We start from the raw sequence: 25064 nt of genomic DNA, 5'->3' as shown, positions 1-25064 counted from the left end.
TACTTTTCAGACAACTGTAAAATTAAGTTTACTAATGTTAATATAAAAGGTAAAAATCGTCAAAGTGAACTGTCAAACGATATTTTTTTTTTTTCTCTATTTGTACGATTGTCAATTCGTTAACTAACTTTCAGGTTCATGGCTGGAAATTCTACGCATTGCATACCAATTTCCTTCCCGTCAACACGTTTGTCTCTTGCCTAAACCCAGTAATCTTTGAGAATTTTAACAACAGCTTGGCCCCAGTTCAGCAGACCAATTTCAAAACATTACAGCAAAGTCGGCACTTAATGGGTCAACGCCGCACCGGCGCAAATCACTTATGCATTATTTAAAAGTCTCTGTTCTGTTGTTTTGCAAATACACACAGCGATTATGTAGATAGCCACTCACAACCCTGAAGGTAAAAAAAGAGGCAAATGAAACCGACCCAAACAAAAAACACAGCTCTCTTATTGAATATCAGATGTGAAATTATAACACAAACACCTTTTAATCAAAGTCATGCAAATATACCAGCCAAATTAGGGGCTCTTGAGAGGTTTCTATGTGGATGAAACAACAACCTTTAATCGTGCGGATGAAAGAATGCTTGACAAACTGAAATGCTATACCTGGATGTATGGGCACAAGCACACACGGTAAGATTAGAAGCAAGGATAGAGTGTGTCGACACCGATATTGCCTCGCTCACCCACGCACAAACTCTCTCACCGGACAGTCGTGTTTTTTTAAAGCGTGAATAAAGAAGCGGCTGTGATGCCGTGTTAACATGAAAGCTTTCATGGCTGTTAAAAGAGCCGGCTTTGATTAGAATGTGATTTGTGCAAGCGTTCGTAATGCCGTGGCCGCTGCTGACGACGACGCTTTTAAATCCAGCAAAGCCGTTGCAAGGTTGCCTTCTGTCAAAAAATGTTGAATCAAATATTTCACCTCTGCATTTTTTTTTTTCCCCCTTGAATCTTGTAGCAAATACGGTCGCACTTTCAGGAAATTTAAAGCACAGAGCGACATCACTTTCAAGAGTGATCAAACGTCTTATTTGAAAACATTGATGACACACTTGCTCATTGAATATCAAAAGGGGTTTCTGTTATTTCCATGTTCACCTTAATACTCGCTGTGAGCTGTATGAAGCAATGTCATTTATACGCCATCACTGGGGAATGAATGGAAATGAAACATTGTTAATAGAGAGAAAACTAAATTAAAGTAGGACCTTGATTATAATTGCAAGACCACGTTTGTAACCTTGAACTGCCTCAGAATATTTTGCTCCCAAAATTCGAGTTGGAAAAAAGTACCATAATTTCCAGACTATAAACTGCACCATTTAAAATTTGTGGAAAATGAAATGTCCTAGTTTCTAGTACCCTTATTACCCAAAAAATATATGTTTACAATATCATAAAAATCATGAAAATCCATAGCTAGGCCACACTGGACTAGAAGCCGCGGGCTTCAAAGCTTATGCGAAAAGTAGCAGTTTATAGTTTGGAAATTACAGTATTTATTTTTTTTACGCAACGGGGACTTGTAATAGACAATGCCCTCTGTCTGGCGGCATCTGGCAAATTCCCCAAATTCTCCCAAATGGTAAAGTAGACTTGCCCTGGCAGGAAAATTAAGTTGTTACGCTGAGCACGCGAAATAGGGCCTTATGTATTTTCTCAGTATCTTGGATGCTTCAGAATTGACATCATCCAGGGAGAAACATTTCACTTCATTCCAGAAACAATGACATGTTGGCTGCTATATGAGCAGCCTTGGGCCTTTCTGCAATCACTCCTCTGCACTCAATAGCACTTTGTGTTTTGTACCCGCCAACATAATGACTGCTTACACAATTATTTTAGACAGCTTGAATACGAATGCAGTGCAATGTTTTGTTTGGACAGTTCACTATGGGAAGACTACAGCTTATTTGCTTTATATGAGCCATGTGTGAGGCCCTCAGGCAAGTGTGAATCTTGCTTGGAGGAACCTGCACTAGCCTATGGGGAAAGTATGTTGAGATAGTTTAGCAATACGTATGTGAAAGCATGATTTAAACAATTTTGGTTCAAATTGACCCAACTTCCTGTCTGCCCACTTTTGTAGTAGAAAACAAATTGAATTGTTGTTCCAAAACAACCCAAAGTTTTCTCAAACTGACCCAACTTTCTGAATCAGTCCAATTTTTAACCCAGCGGTTTTAAGAGCGTTATAATACTTATGAATGGCGTTACCGCGCTCTCAAGTAAAGTAGATATCTGAAATGAAAAGTCTTCAGTGGCAACAGTGAGGTGTGACTGATCGGAGGTAGGGATACGCTTCCAATCAAATTGTTGCTCTAAATGCAGCCAACATTCAGCAGCCTGGTGATTTTCTTTCACAGGCTCACATCCTGCGCAGAAAATCAATTTCCAATTTCCAATATCCCGGCGTGAGTCACTTCCACAATTTGAAAGCTCCTCAAGTGAGATTATGAATAGGATGCAGCACAAAAGGCTCACAACGAATGATTGGGAGGACTAATAAAAGTAAACAATGAACGCTTTCTCCATTTTTCATCTGTCTTGTCGTGCTGAAGGATTATATTTTTGCCAGACCGACGGGATCTCATCTCACCTAAGCAAAATCAATGCCTTGGTCACTGGTGTTACATTCTAACACATGCATTAACCCAAATATATTTGTCTCCAGCTGGTAGCAATATTTGTTGAACTCGGGTCATCATTATGGTCCATATTTTTGATTAGCGGTATTTGTTGCACAATAAACTCCTGCTGTTGTGGGTGTCATACTGTGTTAGTGAGGCAGACGCAGCAGGCAACCAACTCAGTGCTGTTCCACACACTGTATAAATTACAAATAACCAGTAAATAATTTGACATATTGTTGCCTGCAGTTGCTGCATCAGACTAAATGTTTTCTCAGTTCTGCAGTAGCCGCATTATAAGTAGCAAGGTTAGTACGTTCAAATAAACTTCGGAGCGTAAACAGAAGCTACCTTTCCCCAGGCAGTTCTAAAACTATCTTCCATTTGACATGACATCCATATCTGCTTTGGACGGTGTATAAAAAGATTCCCCAGAATTATCTGATAATGCAGAATGGAGAGCAAACAACTGGAGACAACGGAGGAGGCAGAATGTGCATAGCTCAAGAATCGCCATCGGCAATCGTACCTTAACAAAGTCATGCTACTTATCGAGTCCTCGCCGAACACTTAAACCGATTAGAAAGCTTCTTTCAACATTAATGAGACCGTTTTGATGAAAAATAAAAGTGTCACATTTTTTATGTGAATGGATGTGAATATGTGTAAAAGTGTCCAGTTTGGTGCTGATCCAAATGAGGCCTTGGTGCAGGTCTTCGCTCTTTCATTTAATCTTGTGTTTATTAGCATAATTATCCTAAAACCTTACGATTGATTTTCTTAAAACCTTTAGTAAGGTTGAGGAATATGTCAAGGAAGAACATATTACCTTTTGGTCTCCATCCAACCGCCGATAACATTCTGATATCAATATTTTATTTATTTTTATTCATCTTACTGAAATGATTATCGTAACATGCAGAAAATAGTAAAAATTTGGCAAAGTGCTGCACTCGAACTTTGCCATTTTAATTGAAGTAAAATAATTGCATGCCCTTATAGGGTTAAGAATGAAACAATCACTGATCCATTTCAGTCACTTCCTGACAACAAGCAGGAACAGAATGCACATTCCACTATCACGCCAAGTCACTCCACACACAAGACTCCCACACACTGACTTGAGCAAATCCCTTCGTTCTTTCATCTTTGGCGAAATTACAACCGTCAATCATTATTCCTTATCATTTCGAGATAATACAATATTCATTCATACTGCTGAGCAAAACAGACATTGTGAATTATTACACAAGTAAGAGTGAGAAAAAAAAATGTGGTCATTCGTTTTTGGTTTTCACCTGCAGATTCGCTACGCAACAAACATTACTTTCAGCCCGGCATAACTATCTCACTCATTAATCAGTCCAACTCCTCGGCTTCGGATACGACAACAGACGTAATTTCTTAATGCCCGGCTGTAATTTTCAAAGTCAATTGCAAAACTGGAGCCAAAGCAACAAAGTGTGATGTAAGGTTATTGATGGGAATGGGCTGAATCCTCCCAAGCCTTCTCATTAACTGGCCTCTTTTCCTTCTCCTTCCTCCGTTCGATGGCCCGGCTGTGCGCTATCTGTCTCTGGTGTATCGAATGGCACACGCACGCTAAGCGCCGTACACGTCAACCCACATCAATGCGCGCACACGCGCACGCAAGAAGTCTGTTTGCATACCAAAAGCATATTTCATAGCTCAAAGAAATTGAAAGCCCTATTAATTATGCAGACGACACGCACACACATATGGAAAGAAAGAGTGAGGGTGCACTTGTGTTCTATTCTTCCTCTGCGTCAAAGGAGTCCAAGTGTGAGAATGATTGAGTCGCTCTGCGTCAGGGGGAAGAGCAAATAGTAAATTGTGCAGTGAGAGAGAAAGAGTGCACTGTCCTTAACCATGCGCACTCATGTTTATGTGTGTGTGTGTGTGTGTGTGTGTGTGTGTGTGTGTGTGTGTGTGTGTGTGTGTGTGTGTGTGTGTGTGTGTGTGTGTGTGTGTGTGTGTGTGTGTGTGTGTGTGTGCGTGTGTTTTGTCTCGCCGGTATAACGCCCTCTCTGTGTCTCCCAAGCCACTCAGTGTCACTCACACACACTGAGACTATTGTCAAGACGTTGGCCGATGCGCCCCCAAGGGCATTTGTGTGCCACTCTGTCCGTCACAAAAGGACAAGAGGGGGCTTCACTTAAGTCAGTGGTGTTCAAACTCCAATCCTTGGGCCGCTTGTGGCCCATTTTCAACCCACCGGAGTTTGAAATTAAATGCATATTGCTTTATGGTGCTGTACTAAAGCCCAAAACCATGGTTGGTGATGAGCAGTGTTGTGTCTCAATATCTCAAAAATTTCGACCGTACACTTTGCCAAAACATTTGGGAGATTCATAGCTACCATACAATATTTAGCTATTTGTAGGTTTAACCGATATGGCATTGACAAATCTGCTGGACCAAAGGTTGATTGTATGACATTTAAGATGTTTGAATATGGAGGTTCCATATGTTTGCTTTTTTGCAAATTAGTGTTTGGTCTTTGCAGTGCCAAGGCCGACGCTACTTTTTCTCCTATCTGACAGCACATTAGGCCAAGCTCTGTTTAACCTTGTAGCTTGAGTGACGCTGATTCTAAACCAGCGGGATGGATTTCAGTTTGTTGTAACGCGCCGTCACGTCACCCTTCTCTCGGTTCACCCCGTCGAGCATGGGAACGCGACGACTTGATGTCAGAGAGAGAGAGGCCGGCAAAAGATGTAAAGCAAAGACGTGGCCAGATATGATAAACGACCCAGGGTGCAATGTGAAAAAGACAAGTGTGGCTTGTTGAAGATAAAAATGACAGTATATGGAAAATAAGAGCTGGTAAAATGCAAGCAAATAGGAAGCGTATATATAGGTGGAGGAGAAAGGTTCCAGTCAGATATCTGATCTCTATTGACTGTCTATTGTTCACAGCAGCACTCCTAATTACTCTCAACAGGGTGCACGTGTGTGTTGTCGTGCATGTGTGCGTATGATTGTGTGCTTGTGTGTATATGAGTGACTACATCCTCATCCTCACTTTTACTCTCCCATTCACTGGCTCCCCACAGTGATGCCATTGTCCACCCTCCTCTGGTCAAGCTTTAATGGACATTAGCAGTGCTCCTAACGTGTACACAATTAGGGTCTAATGGTGCACACAACTCGAGGGCAGTCATACATATGTATGGGCGCCACTCGCATGCACACAAGGTCCCTTGTGCGCCACCATCCTGTTGCCGTCTTTTTCCCCACAATGCTCGTTGTCATGGATATTTATAAGAAAATGACTGTTATGGGGATGAGCCGTGGAAAGCCATGAGCATCACGAGTGAGCTGTACACAAAAAAATACTGCAACAAAAAGAGCTAATCTGAGTCATGGGCATTTGTCCGGTAAGCCTGGCCTCACATCAGACTCTATGCGCTTTTGTTGCTGTTTTGTTTTCAAGCCCCTATACATGGCCCTGGCTGCACAAAAGGATAAACATTTCAAAAGCCAGCGAACAGAGTCAGTGATTTTTGCAGTTTTTTTTGTGTGTGCGCATGCGTGGATGTGAGCGTTAGAGTGTGCGTGTGTTTGTGGTGGTGGCGAGGGGGGGGTCGGGGGTCTGCATGCACAAGCCCAGATGGAGGCTGGGATTCGGCAAGTTAGGCCAATGCCAAAATGGACAGCTTGTTGGTAACAAAGCTGTAGTGGATAGCAATGTGGTAGGCCAGAAGTGATCACCCCCTCCCCCTCACACACACACACACACACACACACACACACACTTGTACAGTAACTAGCTCGGACCATTATCGTGAGTTAAACGGGCACTAGCTGCGGTTAAGCTTTAATTGCCCCCAGGAAGAAAAAGTGATCGACGCTCTTTGAGTTTCTGCACTGTACTGCAATGGTGTTTATCAGGGAATGGGTAGTACGGCTGGTGCCCGAATGAGGGGCCCGCACTGCTGCAGTAGAGAGAGAGCGAAACAGAGAGAGGCAGAGACTGCATCAGGGCGATCAGATGACCTCGCCGCTGCAGTTAATGTTCTCTGGCACTCAGACACAAGGCTAAGGCTCTCCCTCATACCGCAGGGCCGCTGTACTACAAGCCACCAGTGTGTGTGTGTGTGTGTGTGTGTGTGTGTGTGTGTGTGTGTGTGTGTGTGTGTGTGTGTGTGTGTGTGTGTGTGTGTGTGTGTGTGTGTGTGTGTGTGTGTGTCTTAACAAGGGCCCATGTGCCACAGAGTAGGTATAGTAAGTAGCTAACACATTTCTTTCTCTCTTTATTGAGTCTTTCTGTATTTGTACCGCACCCCCCCTCCCCTTTCTCTGCACTTCATGCCCCTCTCTTCCAAGCCTCTCTGCTTCTCCTTAGCTCTCTCCCTCTTCTTCCTCTCTCTGCAGTGCAGCATGGTGATTATCATTCCTCTCACAGAGTCAGGCCTGATAGTCAGATACTGCTGAGCACCCTTCTACATCACCTGCTCCTAGCGGGAGCAATGGAGGGAGGCAGACACAGAGAGAAGAGAAGAGTGAAGGAGGAGGTCTGCAGAGAGAGAGAGAGAGAGAGAGAGAGAGAGAGAGAGAGAGAGTGCATGTTTGTGTGTGGAGGCGCAGAGAGAAGTGTGGATAGGTAGACGTTAGGCGAAAGAGTGCCATAGTATGAAAAAGTGACGATCGCACGAGCTGCAGAGGTGGTCCCACTGCAACAAACTACAAATAAACGTGTGTGTGTGTGCACGGCTGCAAATAATGTGCATGTCTTTCCACTATTCGCACGGTGGTCGAGTGTGTGTTGTGGCAACAACGCGCCTTGGCTCATCAACATGTGGGAGCGGACAGTTGCTGTTTGTTTAGCATCGTCCTTCCTCCCACCAGCTGTTTCAACTTGCTCCAAGTCATCTTCTGCATTCTGCAAATATGACACGAGTCGAACCAAAAAGATACATTATGGCCACCCCACCAAGCAACACAGTCGCGAAAATGGTTTCTTTCCTTGTTTCTAGCTCCACTGGGGAATTTAATTATTGTTTGTAAGCATGATTGCATGAAAACGTCCTGCAGGGGAGGGGCATGGGGCCAAGAGGAGTTTGAACAACATTGTTCCACTTGTCAAACATCGCAACAGCATTTGTCTTCATTCATTTTTAAAAACAAAAATGGTCATATTGCATCATCGAGGTTTTATGGCCTTTTTTTTTTTTTTTTTAAGAAGGTAGCCCCCCATTAGGAATTTTGTTTCATGACCTAAGATACATGAGTGTTCATTACAAAAATTTAAAAACAATATAAAACATAAACATGAAAACTGAAGCTACAAACTCAAAAGTATAGGCACATAACCTCATACATCATCCTTGATTAAATAATTAAAACGCAAGCAGATGATCTATAAAAAATGTAAATGTGGAAAAAAAATGAACAAAAAAAAATCTTCTGCAAATGTGGCACTTGTGAAGTAGTGTGGTATAGTTGATGCCGGGCTAAGTCTCAATGTGCATGTGTACAAAGTGTACAATTTAGTGTTAACGCTTTGTGCCGTTTTCCCTCATTGATCGGGCGTTTTTCTTTCTTCCTCTCCTGACCCATTTCTCTACCTGTCCGCTTGACCTCACGCTTACATGCAGTAAACAACACATCTGTTCTTTGCAGCCAAACCTCAAGGGAAAACGCAGTCCATGTCACTCACATGCACGTCTATATTTAAATTAGCAGTGTAAATATATCACCTTCAAATGAATTGTTAACACATCTGTCTCGTTGGTGTGACTTATTGCGAAACGCTTCCTGTCAGCGTAGTTCACTCCGTCTCCTTTTTAAGGTGTTTGCTGCATAACTTAAACAAAAGCTGCTAGTGACTTCAAAAGATTCATGTATGCATCTTAAAACTCACAACAAAGCCCAAGTGCACTCAGTCACTCAGAGGTCAAAGGTGAGTTTGCTCTATTCGCAGGTCCCTTTGGCAAAGTGATAAAACAGAAGAGTAAAGTGAAGATAACAAAGCAGAGTGTTAAGATTTATGAACTAGTTTTTGTTGAGATAAAACAAAGCATCAAAGATATTCATCTTTAGTATATCTCACCACTTAATTTCACACTTAAGGCACATGTGAGGGAGAAAAAGATCAAATAAGAAGTAGTGCATCTAATGAAATATTCATGGTGAAATGTTAAGGAGTGCCAGAAGTATGTTAACTAGTTGAATATTTGAGAACACCCAATTTCTCTAGTTTTCATTAGAATTCTAGCAGTTTAAATCCATTAATCAAAGCAGCGGCAATGAATACAGTTGAGTGTAATTTATTTTTAAGACACTGCAGCGAATACAAATCAGGGGTGGTAAGAGTGGATTCGTTGTCTAGCTAACGGAAGTAAATCCAGTTTGGAACCGGAGAGACATTGGGCCCTATTTTTCGTACATAGGCACAAACCTGAGCTCATCTTTGGGAATTTGGCAGATGGGCTATGCCTTGCTGGGCGTTCCAGCGGCGGTTTCTATTACACCGTGCACCTGTAGAAGAGTGGATGTCATTGTATTTCATTCATAAATATATCAGCTATCTTTCATTATTTAATTTAGTAAGACAGAAATTTCACAAAATGGTAATTCAGATCTTTTTTTTCTAAAAGTGAATTTCTATTTGTTGGCAGCCCCCGCCTTTATAGTAAAAAAACATTTCAGTAGAGAGTATTTATTCAATTAACCCAATTTTCATTTTTTGCTAATATGGCTGTAACAAGCCACACAATGAATGGGTCTTCTCTCCCTTTAGGGACTGCTAAGCCCCTTCAAAGTATTTGTTAAATCTGGCCTTTAATTGAGTCTTACAAGATCCCATGTGGATGGCTCTGATCCACTTTTTGCCATGGAAATAATCACATTGAACAAGCAAAGACATGTCCACAAATTGAACTCAATTCTTAAGGACAGCGAGCAGTGTAATTGGGATGCAAAGTTTCACCCCTCAATCTCTGTTAGGAAAATATCAACTACGTGACAGGCGAGATTGCAAAGAGGATGTCAGGTGTCTGCTTGATTGACGGCCGGCCCCTGGCTGCTTCTGCGCGAAACTACAAAAGCACCGGCAGAAAAATAACTCCGTAACAAATGCACTCGTGAGTTGATAAAAGAGGTATCCCTTGTGATAGCGGCCAAAGGCAAGGTAAGATTTGTGTGAGAAAAATGTTGTCATCTATTCTTAAGATATTGAATGTCTAGATTCCTAAAAGTTATCCTTTCAGTCTTTTGGGCAGGTCAAAGCCCCCCCACCCTATGACTCTGGTCTACTTATATTTTATACATTGTGATCACGTTATGACTTTGTTACATGCGCCAATGTTGCACCAAGAATGTAGTATAGGAGAATCAAATATATCCAGCGTAAGAATGAGAAGATAGGACGGATTGATGGATGAGTGTAACATAGCCCCCCACCCCCCCACCCCCAAGCATTTCAGAATTGAAGACTGAGGTCTGATTGATCTCGATGGACAACTCCCTGTCAAATTTATGCAGAATGTGCAAAGATCCCAGGCAAGCAGCGTCTCATCCAGACAAGCGTGTTTGTTGTTTTGCTGTGTCTCAAGCTCGTCCTGTTGATTCATTATGCAAACCAGCATGAAACAGGACACAAACTCCGCATCCAACTGCAGTGCACGATTCACACCGCACGCAGATGTTGTATATATTCAAACACGTGTTGAATATGCAGACACATGTAACAAGAAAAGAGGGAGACTGTTAATTAACTCAAGCTCGTTAATTCTCTTTGAACCGACTGGTGAGGAGGTTTACACACTAATTACCTTGATGACTGAGGCAACCTGTGCATGCACATAGACATGCAAATCCTCACATTAAAAAGGTAGCTGGAGCATCCTCACAACCTGACATAACACATCTTGCGGGCGTTGAAAGACTCATGCACGCCTTTAAAGTGCGCTTACACAAAGGTGTGAACGTCTGGCTGGTAAGCATATGCAGAAACACACACACACATACAAGTAGCGTAAATGGCATTAAAAATGAAAGCTATTTTAAGGTTGTTGTTTTTTTATTATTCCTATCCGCCAGTTGCGTTCAGGGTCACCATGCTTCTGTTTGACACAGAAAGGCTAAAAACTAATTCCTATTGCATATGTTTGCATAGTGCAGCTGCATTATATGTGCATATTATACTCACTGGCCAACACACAGCACTGCACAGCACAGTAGAGTGGAGCTCCCATGTCACTATTGAACACTAATGGCCTGTGTAAGATGAACGGCAAGGGGTTTTTAATGTCCTCTGTCAAACTCAATTAATATTCCATCAGGCATGAATTCGTGGCAAGGCTGCACCTTTCTCACCATTCATCAGTGTGTGTGTGCATGTGTGTGGTCTTATGCGTAATGGAGACACTAGTTACGCTGAAGAGCAGCTACAATAGCACCCTGGGGCCTAGCAATTCTAATTTGGATCAGCCAAAAGTTGCACAGGTTCATAGGGGCTCGATGCTCGAAGCTGCACTCGAGCGTAAAAAATGACATATCTGGATTTTTTTTTTTTCTTCTTCCACACCATTCATGGTGGGCGTTCAGGTGTACAAAGGGCGTGACTGCTTGCCCCCATATCCAGCATATGCTAGTTTTGTTTTGTGCTAGTTAGTCTTGATGGTTTCACCAGCTGCTTAGTATGAACAACAGCAGCATGCTGATCTTGCTGGTGTCCTACACAGCCATGATCGATCAAGTCGGACGTTGGTTTTTAAGTGGCCATTTCATAGATCTGTAATCATATCTGTCAAATTCATTTCATCTGCCTGTGAGATGGACTGCTTGCATTTCTTTGCTAAGCGCCCAATTTAAAATGTGCCAGGCCGCACCGCCTTGCCCAGGTCCAAAACTCGGTTCAGCCCGCACCTCGGCAGAGTTATACCACACCTCATGTTAGAACATTACATCGAGTCATCAGACTTACCTCAACAAGATTCATGACCCAACCACAAAAATTGTTTGTTTAGCCATGTGTTGGCAGAAGACTCTGTGGTTCGCAGTGACAGTGACTTACAATAGCTGAATCGTGCAATATGAAATAGAAAATAAAACCTCAAGACAAAATGAAAAAGCATCAGGCGTAACGAGACAATTTCCATTTTGAGAGCAGCAATGTGAGATTGAGTAAGGTCAGTAAACAAATGTCATCTACAGAGAAGTAGGAATGAAAATAGTACGATATTTGACACTAGCTTGAAAGGCGTATAGTACTTTAATGAACTAATGTTATATCTTGAGAAAATGAATCTTAAGCAATATTTTTATGTTTAACCTGGGTTTAGGCTCAAGGCAAAAACCAAAAAGAGATGTTTAATTTAGAGGATATGTTCCCTAAACTCTTACACTACCCAAAAAAAAAAAAGCTACTTCATTTAATCCACCAAAAACTTTGAAGGACGTGTGCTACAATTCTGACAAAGCACAATGGAAACATCACCTTTATAGTAAAAACATTTTAATGAGCAAAGTCAAAGAAATACTTTTGAAAACATCACTTCAACATCAAATTATTGATTTCGAGATTAAAGTGTAATGTAAAAAAAAAAAAATGTAGCCGCTCGGACTTGATTAAAAGCAAAACCGCGAAGGTCATAAGACATTCAGCTTGGACACTAATTGAATTTAACGAGTCAATTTTTTTGCTGAAGATCCATGTAGATTTTTTCTTTTCAAGGATGAGAGCGAGCAAGGCAGGGAGAGTGAAGGAGTTATGGGTCAATAAACCCTGCCGTAGGGAAGAGGAGAGGGACTCATAACGAGGTCAAGGACAAATTATTGATCGGCACATCATAAAGCTGACTAGTGTGGAGAAGAAGTAGAAGAAGGAAGGCTCGGTCGGAAGAAGGCGGTCCAAAGCAAAGAGGGAGAGTTACTGTTGCGAGAAGCAGACTTGACTGGATTCAGAAGGATGGCTGGGGGAGGAGTTTCTTAGGGGCACCAGAGTGGAGGGGGAAATAAAATTAGCAGGGTGAAAGAATGAAAAAGGGCACCTCAGACCAGCGAGGGAACCAGAGGGAAATTGAATTACGTTGAATTATGGCTGAACTGATGAAATCTGTAGCGGAACAGACAGACACACGCGCACATAGGAACGCACACACACTTCAGGCATCTAGAGATCATTAATTAAAAAAAAGAAAATAAAAAACACCTTTTTCAAGTTGTAAATCTAAACTCTGGAGTAAAACTACTTTTACCTTTACGTCCTTGTCTGTATTCTTTTTAATGATAGCAAACTGTTGAATTCTAGTCCCATTCATCATTCTTAATGCTGAGCGTGATGAATTACAAACAAAATTTATCAAATTTATTACTGACTGTTTCAAAGGTAATTTGTTCCAGGAGCTTGTAGGATCTCTGATTTATTCCAATTTTCCAAAGGAAATAATCATACATAATCATTACAGTGGAGGAAGTGTTCTGCATAACATCTCAACATTCGTGAAAGTGTAAAAATAAGTTAACCAGTATGAAGGCATCGAAACAATCTTAATTCCCAAGTGGCAGTTCCAGAACAGAAAATGTCGGTGAGGCACTCAACCGGCCAAGAAAAAAGTAATGAATGAATGAATCTGCAATCTTTTTTCTACATTATCATGTTCTTTCATTCCACCTGCAACCATAGCCAACTTGTTTTTTTAATCAAATGCGTTTGTTGTAAGGCGGAGGTAGAGGAGGTAATACGACAGAGGAAATTAACCTGTGCTCAGTTGCCATAGTTACACACTCTCGAGTCTAAACTTGGATGTTTTTCAGAGAAGACATCGAATATCTGACTTGTGCACATAGTAAAAGGGCATCGGGGTCTTGAGTTTATCCAAGAGAGGAAAACAGTTTGACAGCAGCTACGGATCAATTAATAGTGATGTCAATAGCACCAACGTCAGAAAAACCAACTTGTTGACTCAAATAAGGCTAAATAGTATCAATTTTAGCTTTGCAGTAACAAATTTGTTTCTTCCTTCTGTTGCAAACAAATAAGCAAAGTTAGCATAGATTTTTTCAAAATATAAGAGAGCTAACTATGATTAATATTTGATTAAGAGTTAATTCCAAACACATTTTTCTTCGTGTTTCCCAGATGAAGCCACGACGATATGAAAACAGCTTTCATCTCAAACCGAGCTTGGGACCGTCTTCTTAATTAATTTTGCTGTCTTTTATGCTGTGGTATCTATGAGGTGAAATGTTCAAAAATTCTCTGTCTGGAAGAAAAGAAAAAGGGCTTTTCATCTCAGCCGTCCGTCACGTTTTTCTCCAGATTATCCCAAGGCGACATTGTAACGAGTTGCGGTTTTTCCCGCCCTAATCCGAATTTTTTTTTTTTTTTTTTTTTTTACCCTTTCCCTTTTCTTCCTCCCCCGTACACGGCGCGTTTCAAAGCTGATGGAAATACAAAGGGTTGTAATGTTGAGGTGTTCAGGTAAATGAGTTTGGGATGAGCTATGAGCTGTGTGTTCTAGAAATTGGCTTCTGGGTGCCGAGTGATCCCTCAGGGCCACGAGGAGTCATTTAACACTCTGTGATGTACGCTTCCTCGACTCCATTCGCTACACGGAGGTGATTTGTGTGCTGGAAATCACAGCATGTGTGATGGCGGCTTTGAGGGAATGATGTGGACTGATTCATCGTCACCCCCCCATCCCCTTGTCACCGGTGGTCCTGTACAGCCCACTGTTGGACACATTCTGATTGCATTCCAATGTGGTGACAAACCAACCAAAATATTTTTTTATGATATTAAAACCTATTTAAATAAAACTGCTCGTCATACGGTGTTTCAAGTTCAGTCTAAGTGCAAAAGAAGGCCTTTGGCACGTTTATGTAAATGATTCATACTTAACTAAGAAACGGTTGATATGGTAAAACGTGCTTAAAGCTACTCACACACGTGTTGAAGTTCAATTTCAGGTGAAATTTCAGAGGTCGAAGACATAACGATGAAACACACCAGTGGAAAAAAAAACCCAAAACAATATACCATAACGGGGCCTGTTCTAAAATGAGCTCAACAGTGATGGGACATTGTGATTTTCTAGGAACCTTGTCGAAGTGATCATTTGTATTCTTTTTAAATGTCATATTGTGAGTTTCAGAGTTCTGTTGGTGCTGCGGCAATGTCAAATTCCAAATAATGAATAAACGCTTTAGGGCAGGCCAAAAGATTTGTCAACATCAGCTATTGGCAGACAGTTTTAATCTAAACAGGATTACTCAAAAAGTTGGAAAAGCCATCGTGATTGGTCGATGACATTATCCTTCATCGTATCAGTCGTGCACATAAACACCACCAGATGATCTCAATATGTCTTTGCAGACCACTGCCTATACCTAATCCCCCAGATTGAGAATTTCAGATTAGGAGTCTCCCTGATGATTAATCCCATATTGTTTGTGTTTTGTGTTTGCGCTTGGCCCACAGGGGACCCTTCGCCGGGTGACCTTCTCAGTGGTAAACCAGGCCCAGGACGCCAGTTGCTATGACAGTGGCCTGGAGGACTCAGAGACCCCCAGTAGCAAGAGTTCATCCGGGCCACGTTTAGGAGCCCTGCCGCTGCCCGAGGAGGGTTATGAGCGCACCACACCCGAGGGTAGTGTGGGGGAGGAGGAGCATGTGGAGAATGGTTAGTGGGCACACACATTTACACACATGCAAAGTTTGTCTAATAGGATGAAAGCAGGTCATCCTAGCATTTTTTGGACCAAGCAAGATGCCCAACTGTGTCAATAGTTGTGCTATTAAAAGTATATCATCTCACACAAATCTTGCTTTTGAACTGAAGAAGCAGAATTATTCTTCCTCGAGGTTTTGCACACGTCATGAAAGACTTTTAAGTTTTCATTTGAACACCTTTTATTTACCCTTGACTGACTTTAAACACATCTCCCCCGTTCATATTGTAACATGCACTACATATGCTCCTGTGTTCCTTTTTTTTTCCCACAAAATTCAAGTTTTGATATCTGGCAGGAGGTAAAATTTTGTTTTGACAGTAACTTTGAGATCTTTTTCAAATTAAGTCCCCACCAAGGTCACAGAAAGACAAAACTTTTTATTTTCATCTTTCCCCTGCACAGCATATGGACATGACAGAGCTGGAAGAACTTTGGTAATGCATGAAGGACACCGTGACCTGAGATTCTTTTGGGACTCTGCATGCGGTTTAATGTTGCTTTCACAAAGACAGGAGAATTCTGGCAGGGAGGGTGCAATAACGTTTCGCCAAAGTCAGATGAAAAGGGGGATTTAGCAAGGAGACACTATGTCTGTTTAGGTTTTACCGAGAAGCCAGAGAGGAGGAGAACACTCATAAAAAGATTTTATTTAAAAAAAAAACGTTTTCTTCTCATCCAAAGTAGCAGCTCACGATATTAAATTTAGAGAACTTTGCAAAAAAGAAACTTCAGCGTGAAGAGAATTCTTATTTGTTGAGTTTTACATGAAAATAACACTAGAAAGTGGCAACAGGGTGTTTGATTAAGAAAACATCATGGATAAGATAGAGCCTATTATTATTATGAATTAAGTATTATTATCATTATCATTATTGTTGTTGAGAAAAGAAAGCTCAATAGAAATAATGAAAATGTCTTCATAATTGTCTAATTTTGCAGCTATTTTACAACTTTAAATAGACATGGCTTTAACACAATAAGGACAAAGAAAGTTAGCTCATTCATCATTGTTTTTAATTCCGATTTACAGTAATTGAACATAAAGCCAGTATAGGTCCAAACATGCTTTACATAGAAAATGCTAACCGGGTGTGATGGGGCGTCGCTAACCTCTTGACATCACAGGATATTAATGGGTTGATACGCAACCTAATATATTCCTTGCATGGCATTACATTTTAATTTGTCATGATGTCATCCTGACTTTTTTAATCACACTCTTCTGTCTCAGTAATGGTTTGGGTCTCCAGCCGACCTTTCACCTCTCAAGCTCTGATCTTGAGCTAAGCAGTTTCACTTTGTTCTTTTTTCTGTTTTCCTCCGCTTTATGTATTCCTAAGTGTATATGTGAATACAGATGTACCTTGACTTTCAAGTTTCATTGGTTTCATGATCAAGCTGATAACACAATTTAATTGTAGATGATATCAATTTGACCCTTGATTTGGTCCAGCCACACCTACAAACTAGCAAACAGCACCGAACAGTGAAATAGAAACATTCAAACAAAATAAAAGATTAAAAAACAGCTTTCCTTATATGTATTTGCACTGAAAGTCACACACATATATTTTAGTGTAGATAGTCCAATAATCAATAAAAAGCAGGAATTAAATTTTAGCTGGCAACAAAAATAAAATAAAAAAATAAAAAAACTCATGACCTGAGAAACACTTGTGAGTCAAGATACCATTACCGTTTTTTGGGTTTTTGTTTTTTTAAATAGCTTTTTCTTATGCTTTTAGATGCTAGGCAGCTGCCAGATGTGGCTCTAACCGGAAAGTGTACGCGGGAATGTGATGAGTTCGGCCACTCTGACACGTGCTGGATGCCCGTCCGCCAGTCTCCTCGCCAGCGCCAACGCCACGGCAGCGACCCCCCGCGGCTCTCCACCTTTGCCCCCGGTGACGACAACAACAATCTGCGCAGAAATGACCACGAGAGCGACAGCGAGAGCGCGGGCAGTGCCGGGAGTTCAGAACCGGGTGTGGTCATGCCGGGAGAAGGTCAAAGGTTACCACTAGTCAACGGCGATCCTCTAGGCACCCTGGGAAGAGCCAACAAGAACATGGGCGACCACAATCGGAACCTTCTCAACCGAAAGATGACCTCGGCGTCCTACGACACCTTCAGCAGCGCTGGCTTCGGGAGGCGCCATCCAGATGAAGAAGGAGGAGAAGGAGGCCAGAACCCAGCAGAGGTCATACCGCTGACCCGGACTGGAGGGGACTACAAGACCACGTCCTGCCTCACGTTGTCACGCCGTGAAGTCTACCTGTGACCTCCTCCCACGGCAGCAATCACTCCATGCGGCCCGATACCAAGAACTTGTTCGGATGTGAAAATGTTGATTGGTTTCCCGAAAGTTGTACATGCGTTTGAAACTTCAGGATTCTAATATTTATAGGCACTTAAACTTCAGCGAGTGATGGATCAAATGTTTTGAGAGCTCCTGCCTGGAGTATTTCCCTATCAAAAAGAAAGAAAACAAGAAAAAAAAAATCAGGTGTGGAAGCTGCCTCCAGGCGATGATTCTATTACGTCCATGTGGGGGAGGACGACTAGATCTTTTCTTTTTTTACCTGAACCTGATGCATGCCTGACCTTCTGCCACTGAGGCAACTGTGGGAAGAATAGAGAGCGAGAAAGACAGAGACTGAGTAAATCACAGTGCCATAAAGGCTTCAGTACAAAATAAAACTTTTAAGACTCTATCGTCAAACATTCAGTCACGTCCAGTCAGAATAAATAAGTAGGGAAAAAAAAAAACTTAACTGGGGCATTTTATTTCTATTTCCGCATTTATTAGCGCCACACTGGAATGCAAAATAAAAGGTCAATGTGAAGAAAATAAGTTAGTAAGAGTAAGATAAAAGCGTAATATCACAAGATATGTGTGATGTTTCACTCATAAAGTGCGCATGTTACAATAAAACGTCTCCGGAGAGAAAGTCAGAAGTTGCAAAAATTGATTTGAAAGTTAAGAGAGAGAGAAGTACAATAATAATTCAGCAGCACGAGAACGAAGTCATAATATCGCGAAAATAAGTTGTAAAGTTCATAGATTAAACTCGTCATCTTACATCGAAAAAGTGAATTTGTTATTTTACTATAAATAGTGAATTCCCACGAGAACAGTAAAGGCAACAGTCCAAGTTCAATATCTGCTGTCTCTCGTACTAATTCCAGAAAAAGCCCAAAAATAACAATACCTAGCTCAACTACATAAATATTTTCAGTGAGGTTAGCTAGGAATACTTTTCCACACAATCACATCGAACTGTACATTGTCATAAAATAACTTTTTTATAACGTTATCACTTTATGCTAATAGAAATGAGCATTTCCCTATAACAGTACAACCTGTGTTACGTAATATTTTGACTTTATCCTTCTCAAGTTTGTTTTTCAGTGTGGCCCTAATACTGCATTGATTTATACCAGTTAGACACAAAATAGATAAAGATACAAATACCTTAGAGTAGCTCACAGCTTGGAAACATACTTTGTACCTTAAAATGGATTATAACTGTACTTTAACTTCTGACACTGTGTACAGTTACATCCGAAATATTATTAATGATCCTTAATGCAGGTTCGCCTTCATTTGTATTAACAAACTGCAACAATGTGATTTTTTTTAAATAATGTAACCACTCAGAACACAAAGCATCAATAATATCACGGCGTGTTGCCTTCGCATCCAGCCTGTATGTATATAAAGTATGTGTGCAAAGCAGAATTCTATGCTCACCTTCACGACCCGCGACCCACGTGAGCTTGCGGCCACGTGAAGATAATACAACCCATGCAAAAGCATTTACACAAACTGGAATTTATATGCAGTGACATTGTAACATAAAGACAAATGGGCATTCGGTTTTCATGCAGAAGCAAGCACACGATCATTCGGAGGCTGTGCAGTCATTATGCGCTGTTTAAGTGCAACACTTTGCCTGATCCCCCTCCAGCCAATATTTAAACATGCAATGTATTCAAATCACATCTTGCTCCATTAAAAGGAATTCCATCTACTGTATGTAACATTAGACAACGCGCAGATAAGACATATTCAGCATAATTTAAGTAGGACTCATAGGAAAAGGACTGAAAATAAAAGCTGACTCTGCATGAAAGATAATGCTAACTACTTCTTTGCTTTTTTTTTTTTATTAAAAAAAAAAAAGAAAAAAAGGAGAAAGATAGAAAACCACGAGCCTTTTTTGGGATAACATGCCTATTTGGATACAGCTGTATTATACGTGTGTGCTTACAGGGAAATGGAGATAATGTTGGCAGAAAGAGAGGTGACATCATAAAATGGAGGGTGCACAAAACAACCTGGATTTCAGAACTCTTTTTTATTATTATTATGATTACCAAATGGTGCCAACCCGAACCAAGCGTGCATGAACTCCCTCATCCTTCCCGCGGAGGATCGGCTGTGGATCGAGGCCAGCGCATCTTAATTCCCATCATCAGAGTGTGGATAGGGATAATAGGGTTAGCACGTCCCTCTGCTCTTAATGAGTTCCTTTTCTGGCTCTTCTCCTCCCTTGATCTACACATATCTTATTATGAACGTCTCAACGTGTGAATGTAAGCGGAAATTGACAGGAAGCGTTTCTGTTCTGAAAACGCTGACGTTTCAAAGGTTGCTGCCACGGTTTTGCTATGATTCCGATGGGAGTCTTGATAAGGAACTTTAAGTTGGGGAAATAAGATCAGAAATGGAAAAGGGCACGTTTTAGGTGCATAATGACACTTTGTATACATGTATATAACCTCGCCTCAAGAAATATGTGACGGACACCCCTGAGCTTGACTATCCATCCTGGAGCTGTCTTTATCTCCAAATCTACTGAGCTTTGCCCCTGATGGACTGAGGATCAATCCACCGACATGGACGTTCGGATGGGATTGTCGGAAATGCTCCTGTCTAATCAGGATTTGAACAGATTTTTTTTTTCGCCCCTACCCTGCTCTTCAAACTGCTGTTTTAAGGCAGTTTCATTATTGCACCTTTCAAGGGAACTTACTGTAAATGAATCCATGTGGGTGTGTATGTTTTTTTTTGTTTTTTTTTTATAATATACTGCACGTTTAAACATGTTTCACTACTGCAAAAACAAGAGGGGAGGACATTTTATCAGATGCGACAGTGGACATTTGTCATCCCTCTTGCGCTGTTTCACTTATAGCCATGTACAGATGAAGCAACACTGTAGAACACACAACTGGAGACCATAAAGGACAATGGCATGCTTAAACTCTTCGAATCTGCACTTACAGTGAACAAAAAAAAATAATAATAATGGGAGGGGGGATTTTTTTTAATTCTTATTATAATTTTTCTCTTCTTGGTTTTCTTTTCTTACGCGGCTCACTGTTTTTTGCTGTTCCCTTCCTCTTATCAGCATAAGAACTAATTGCATTTGCTATGACAAGGATGCAAAGGACCTGTCGGCACACGGTTTGGTATGAAGACGAATCCTGTAAAAGTTTGAATTTGACATTAAAAACGTCGAACACTCATTTGTCTGCTCTTTGATGACTCTGGTTTGCACACTTAAATGAGATTAACAAGTTTTTGAGCTCCCACATTTGATTTGTTCTTTTTCTAGAACATTTTAGCTGAGCTGACTTCTGGTGCATTGAATCTTTTTACTGTATTGTTCTCACATGTAAGAAGCACTCTATCAGGAATAATACAAAACAGTTTAATGTAAATGAATTTCTTAGAAATATGGATTTAAAAATGTTTTGTCAGCAGTTGGCTTTAAATTTTAAAATTCTTCATTAATTCATTAAATTTAAGGCACCCCTCACACACACACACACACACACACACACACACACAAAACGTCTGCAGGCCATACAGATGCACATTAACATTTAAACACTTTAATTAATGGCTATGAATACTAGATTTACAGAAATGGCATGTCTGCTTCTCATAATTCCCGGGGATGATAAGGTTGTCCTTAATGTTGTGTTTAATGGTCACAGTGAAACACAATATTCTGATAAGAAAACTTTTATTCATCTCCAGAGGGGAAATTCAAGTGAGATGTATCACATAATAACAAAACTATGCAGAATTAAGATGATTATCTTGAAAAAGCAGATATTTGATACAGTTACTATTTCCTCACAGAGTGGAGTTGTGCGTCAGTTACTGGTCTCGCTACAGCCACTAATTAACAAACGTAATTCATTTCATTTATGGCCAAATGGAATTCATTTTAATGTCTTTATTTATTTATTTATTTTGCATGGGTTTACTGCAGCTATTTCGACATGGTGAAGGTTATTATGGGTACAATGTCATTCACTGAAAATAGATGATTGTGCCATTGTCATTCCAAGGTCGAAAATGTGACTAATCTAAGAACAAGAACAAATCGCTCAACCCACGACAGGGACGAGGACACTATAATATTTTTTTACATTGTTTATGCATTTGTTTTTCTTTTACATGGGATCAACAAATGCATCGTTGAAGTGAATATTCAACTGGAAAAAAAATAACTGGAGCATATTTTGGGCGAAAGATTTGCATACTTGCAGGCTTTAATTGCTCTAATCGAAGACAAGCGTGAAGGACTTCTAATGTCATCAGGTCCTGCAAGCATTATGCTTTGGTTGAATATGCAACACTGACATCGTGTGGTCATTAAAAGATTTGCTACTATTTACTATTTTATATATACCATTTTAACAGACAGGCAATGCCGCAGTTTTTTATATAGATAATTGGTTTCAATTATGTATAAGGACACAAGAAAAAAAAAAGGCTCAAGTTTCAAAGCTTTGTGCTTAAAATGCCTCTTAGTGTGTGTTTTATGACCAAGACTGCCCTTACACATTCCTCTGTTGTTAAAATCGAAAAGTAATGCGGAATTCATGCAGTGCTCATTGGTCATTTATGAACAGAGGCTCTTGTTCCTCTACATTTTATGGAATGTGGTGGTAGAAAGATTAAAAGAGTTGCATAAAGTAGTTATAATTCAGAAGGAAAGTGAGAAATGTGTTTTGTTGACTATCCATTGGTAAAACCTTTAATAAGAAGTCATTATATTTCTGTAAATAACCCCTTTTAGAGCACCACTCACATTATTTATTGATGACCTTATTTATTACTTGATATCTCAATTGCAACATGCAATTTTCCTCTACTTAAAATGCCACAATTGTTCTGCTTCTTTTCATTAGCAAAATTCTTAAGCAACCTGATCACTGGTGCACACATTGAAATGGATTCAAAATCACGTTAACATAACCACTTTAACTTTATGACCTATTCAATTCAAATAATGTACATTAAATGAAGGAATTATTGTTAATGGCCTGGTGGTTAGGTCAACTGCCTTAGTCCACCTGCACTTATGAGAAGCAAGGGCAGATCAGAACTCATTGAGGGATGGGCGGACGGACAGATGGATGTGTGGATGGACAGATAGATGGATAGTATAGAGTTAATATAATAATGACAGGCCACAGTTCAGGTCTATTAACGTCGGACATGACAGCCCTAAGGACTAATTTTCCTTCTCAACCTCGTAAAACTCTGCCTCATAAAATGTATTATAAGCAGCCTTTATTAAAATATGTAACTCATGACCTATCACAAATATAATTCAATATTGTTGCTCCTGAACACACATAAACAATATCCACAGTGGGCTTTGCAGATAAATCAAAAGATAAGTGGACAAGTGGAGTGTAACAGTAAAATAAGCCCTCTCAGAAGCCTCAATGAAATTCTTGAGATAGACTCTGCGGGATGTGCTTATTTATTTATTTATTTATTTATTTATTTATTTATTTATTTATTATAGATAGTAGAACATTCAACAAAAGGAAAGTGTCATCGAATTAATTTTATGCGCCAATTAAAAAATAATGTATTACATGATTAATACCTTTCCTTACCTTGCTCCTTTTTTTGCATAGCCTACATAAATCATAGTTAACATCAAACATAAGCTGTCAACACCAAAGTTCAGGATCATTGCTGTCAAGACAGGGTTTTGTGTTTGTCTGTTGAAGAAAGCCTTGCAGCAGAGCCATAAACAGCCGCTTTTGCTGATGTGCTGTTGATGTGCTATTTGATCCTCTGTAGGCTTTTTCATTTTCTGTCCCTTCATCTTTTTTTTCACGGTCACATTGGCCTGAGCGCATCAAACAACTGCCCTGCCTGATAGGAAAAAAATGACATGTTATCATATCCAACCTTAGTGAATCCTTTAGTAAAGTATACACATGGGAGTCTAAAGCTGCAGTGTAAAATGATGGATGACAATTGAAGTATTTAATACTCTATGGTAGCAGATTTTAGGGGGGTAGTGTTAGGTTAGTGTTGGGTTTGTTGCTTGGGTCATGAGATTGGGATTAGGTAATGGTTTCGAGATATTTGTTTGTGGTTTGGGTCTGGATTAAGGCAAACATATAGGTTAGAAACTGGCTAAGAGCTTGATAGTGATGTGTAAAGGCATTGCGCAAAACTATCTTTTTTTAATACAATAATTATGTTTTTCTGCACATATGAAAACAAAGACAATAACGTGGTTTCAATCTAACCAATTAATTTTAAGATTTTATGGACATCCCAGGTAAATATTCCTATTGTTGTCAGGGTTAGATAGCAGGGAGAGAAATACAACTTTTTTTTTTCCCCAAGCTTGATACATTTTTAGGTTATGCACGGCAGAGGCCGGAGGGACTCTCAGCACAATGAGCACAGCTGGCTCAGTAAATTGCCCAAATGCCATTTCCCCTCCTAAACAGCTGCCCGATGCTCTCAAGGAATGACAAATATCCACATTGTTATGGCACATTTTCACATAGTTACGCCACTATCACATACAGTTTTCAGTTTATGTAATTTTATGACCTGCTGCTGTATACGTGTAATTTGCATTTTGTTTGCCTCACAAACTTGACATTACATCACTTTAGTTCATTCCCACAACAGATGGCCGTGCAACATGCACGTCTGTGTGAAGGTGACGCTGTGTGGCGAGTTTCTTCTCTTGAGGAAGCTCGACAATGAGGGTGTTTTTTCACTTAAAGAGAGACAGTTAAATGTATTTAGTTCATTCTTAATGGATTTTATAGTATTTGAGTGCCCTTAGATTGCGACGATGTCGGAACCAGTGACTTAATGTTGACGTTTGACTAAATAAACAATGTTCGAGGCGAATTTCAATGACATCATACCCTTAAGTGTGACATTTTTATACTTTCTTTTTTATTACCCATGTAAAAATCCCAACCAATGACTCCAACAAGCCAATAATCAAGTGGTAGTAAATGAACATGAGCATTTTGGTTTGACATCAGCTACAACCCTATTCTCACCTCTGGTATATAAAATAAACATGAGCAATCTTCAGACTTCAAAAGAACTGAATGTCTGCCAGATAAAAGCTTACAATTAAGCAGAGTAAATTAGCTGTTTTGTGTCGAGGCGTGTCGTGCGGTATAGTTAAAAGCCCTCTGGGATCACAGATGGCTTGAAATACAGATGCTTTGATTACACTGTGTTGTAACACACTGCTGTGGATCATTACAAGATGATAACCGCCAGTAATAGATTAAAGCATATATATTACTTGCATCGTGATGCATAGTGTCAATGCTATCTCATTTATAATCATTATCAATTAAAGTCATCAGAGTTTTGATAGTCCAATCTCTGTTCAGAAATTCTGGC

The 25064-nt window shown here is 40.2% G+C and overlaps 1 protein-coding gene across 3 annotated transcripts in view; it reads left to right on the top strand.

The window, feature by feature from the left end:
• The window catches only part of pcdh7a (protocadherin 7a), a 39517-nt gene extending 18647 nt beyond the window's left edge, over window positions 1-20870 (top strand). The window contains exons 5-7 of one of the 3 annotated variants that reach the window (XM_085912872.1): window positions 15093-15294; window positions 15749-15780; window positions 17092-17275. In XM_085912872.1, coding sequence (XP_085768998.1) covers window positions 15093-15294; window positions 15749-15780; window positions 17092-17121 — 264 coding nt within the window. In that variant the 3' untranslated portion in view covers window positions 17122-17275. Of the gene's footprint in view, window positions 1-15092; window positions 15295-15748 lie in introns of all 3 variants that reach the window. The other 2 variants (XM_085912870.1, XM_085912871.1) reach the window with 2 other exon arrangements.
• Window positions 20871-25064: the final 4194 nt, after the last annotated feature.

This window comes from Syngnathus leptorhynchus, chromosome 5 (genome assembly GCF_054491065.1).
Source record: "Syngnathus leptorhynchus isolate UIUO chromosome 5, UIUO_Slep, whole genome shotgun sequence".
NCBI lineage: Eukaryota > Metazoa > Chordata > Actinopteri > Syngnathiformes > Syngnathidae > Syngnathus > Syngnathus leptorhynchus.
Note: the sequence above shows the minus strand (reverse complement) of the source record. Positions and strands in the feature narration are given on the sequence as shown.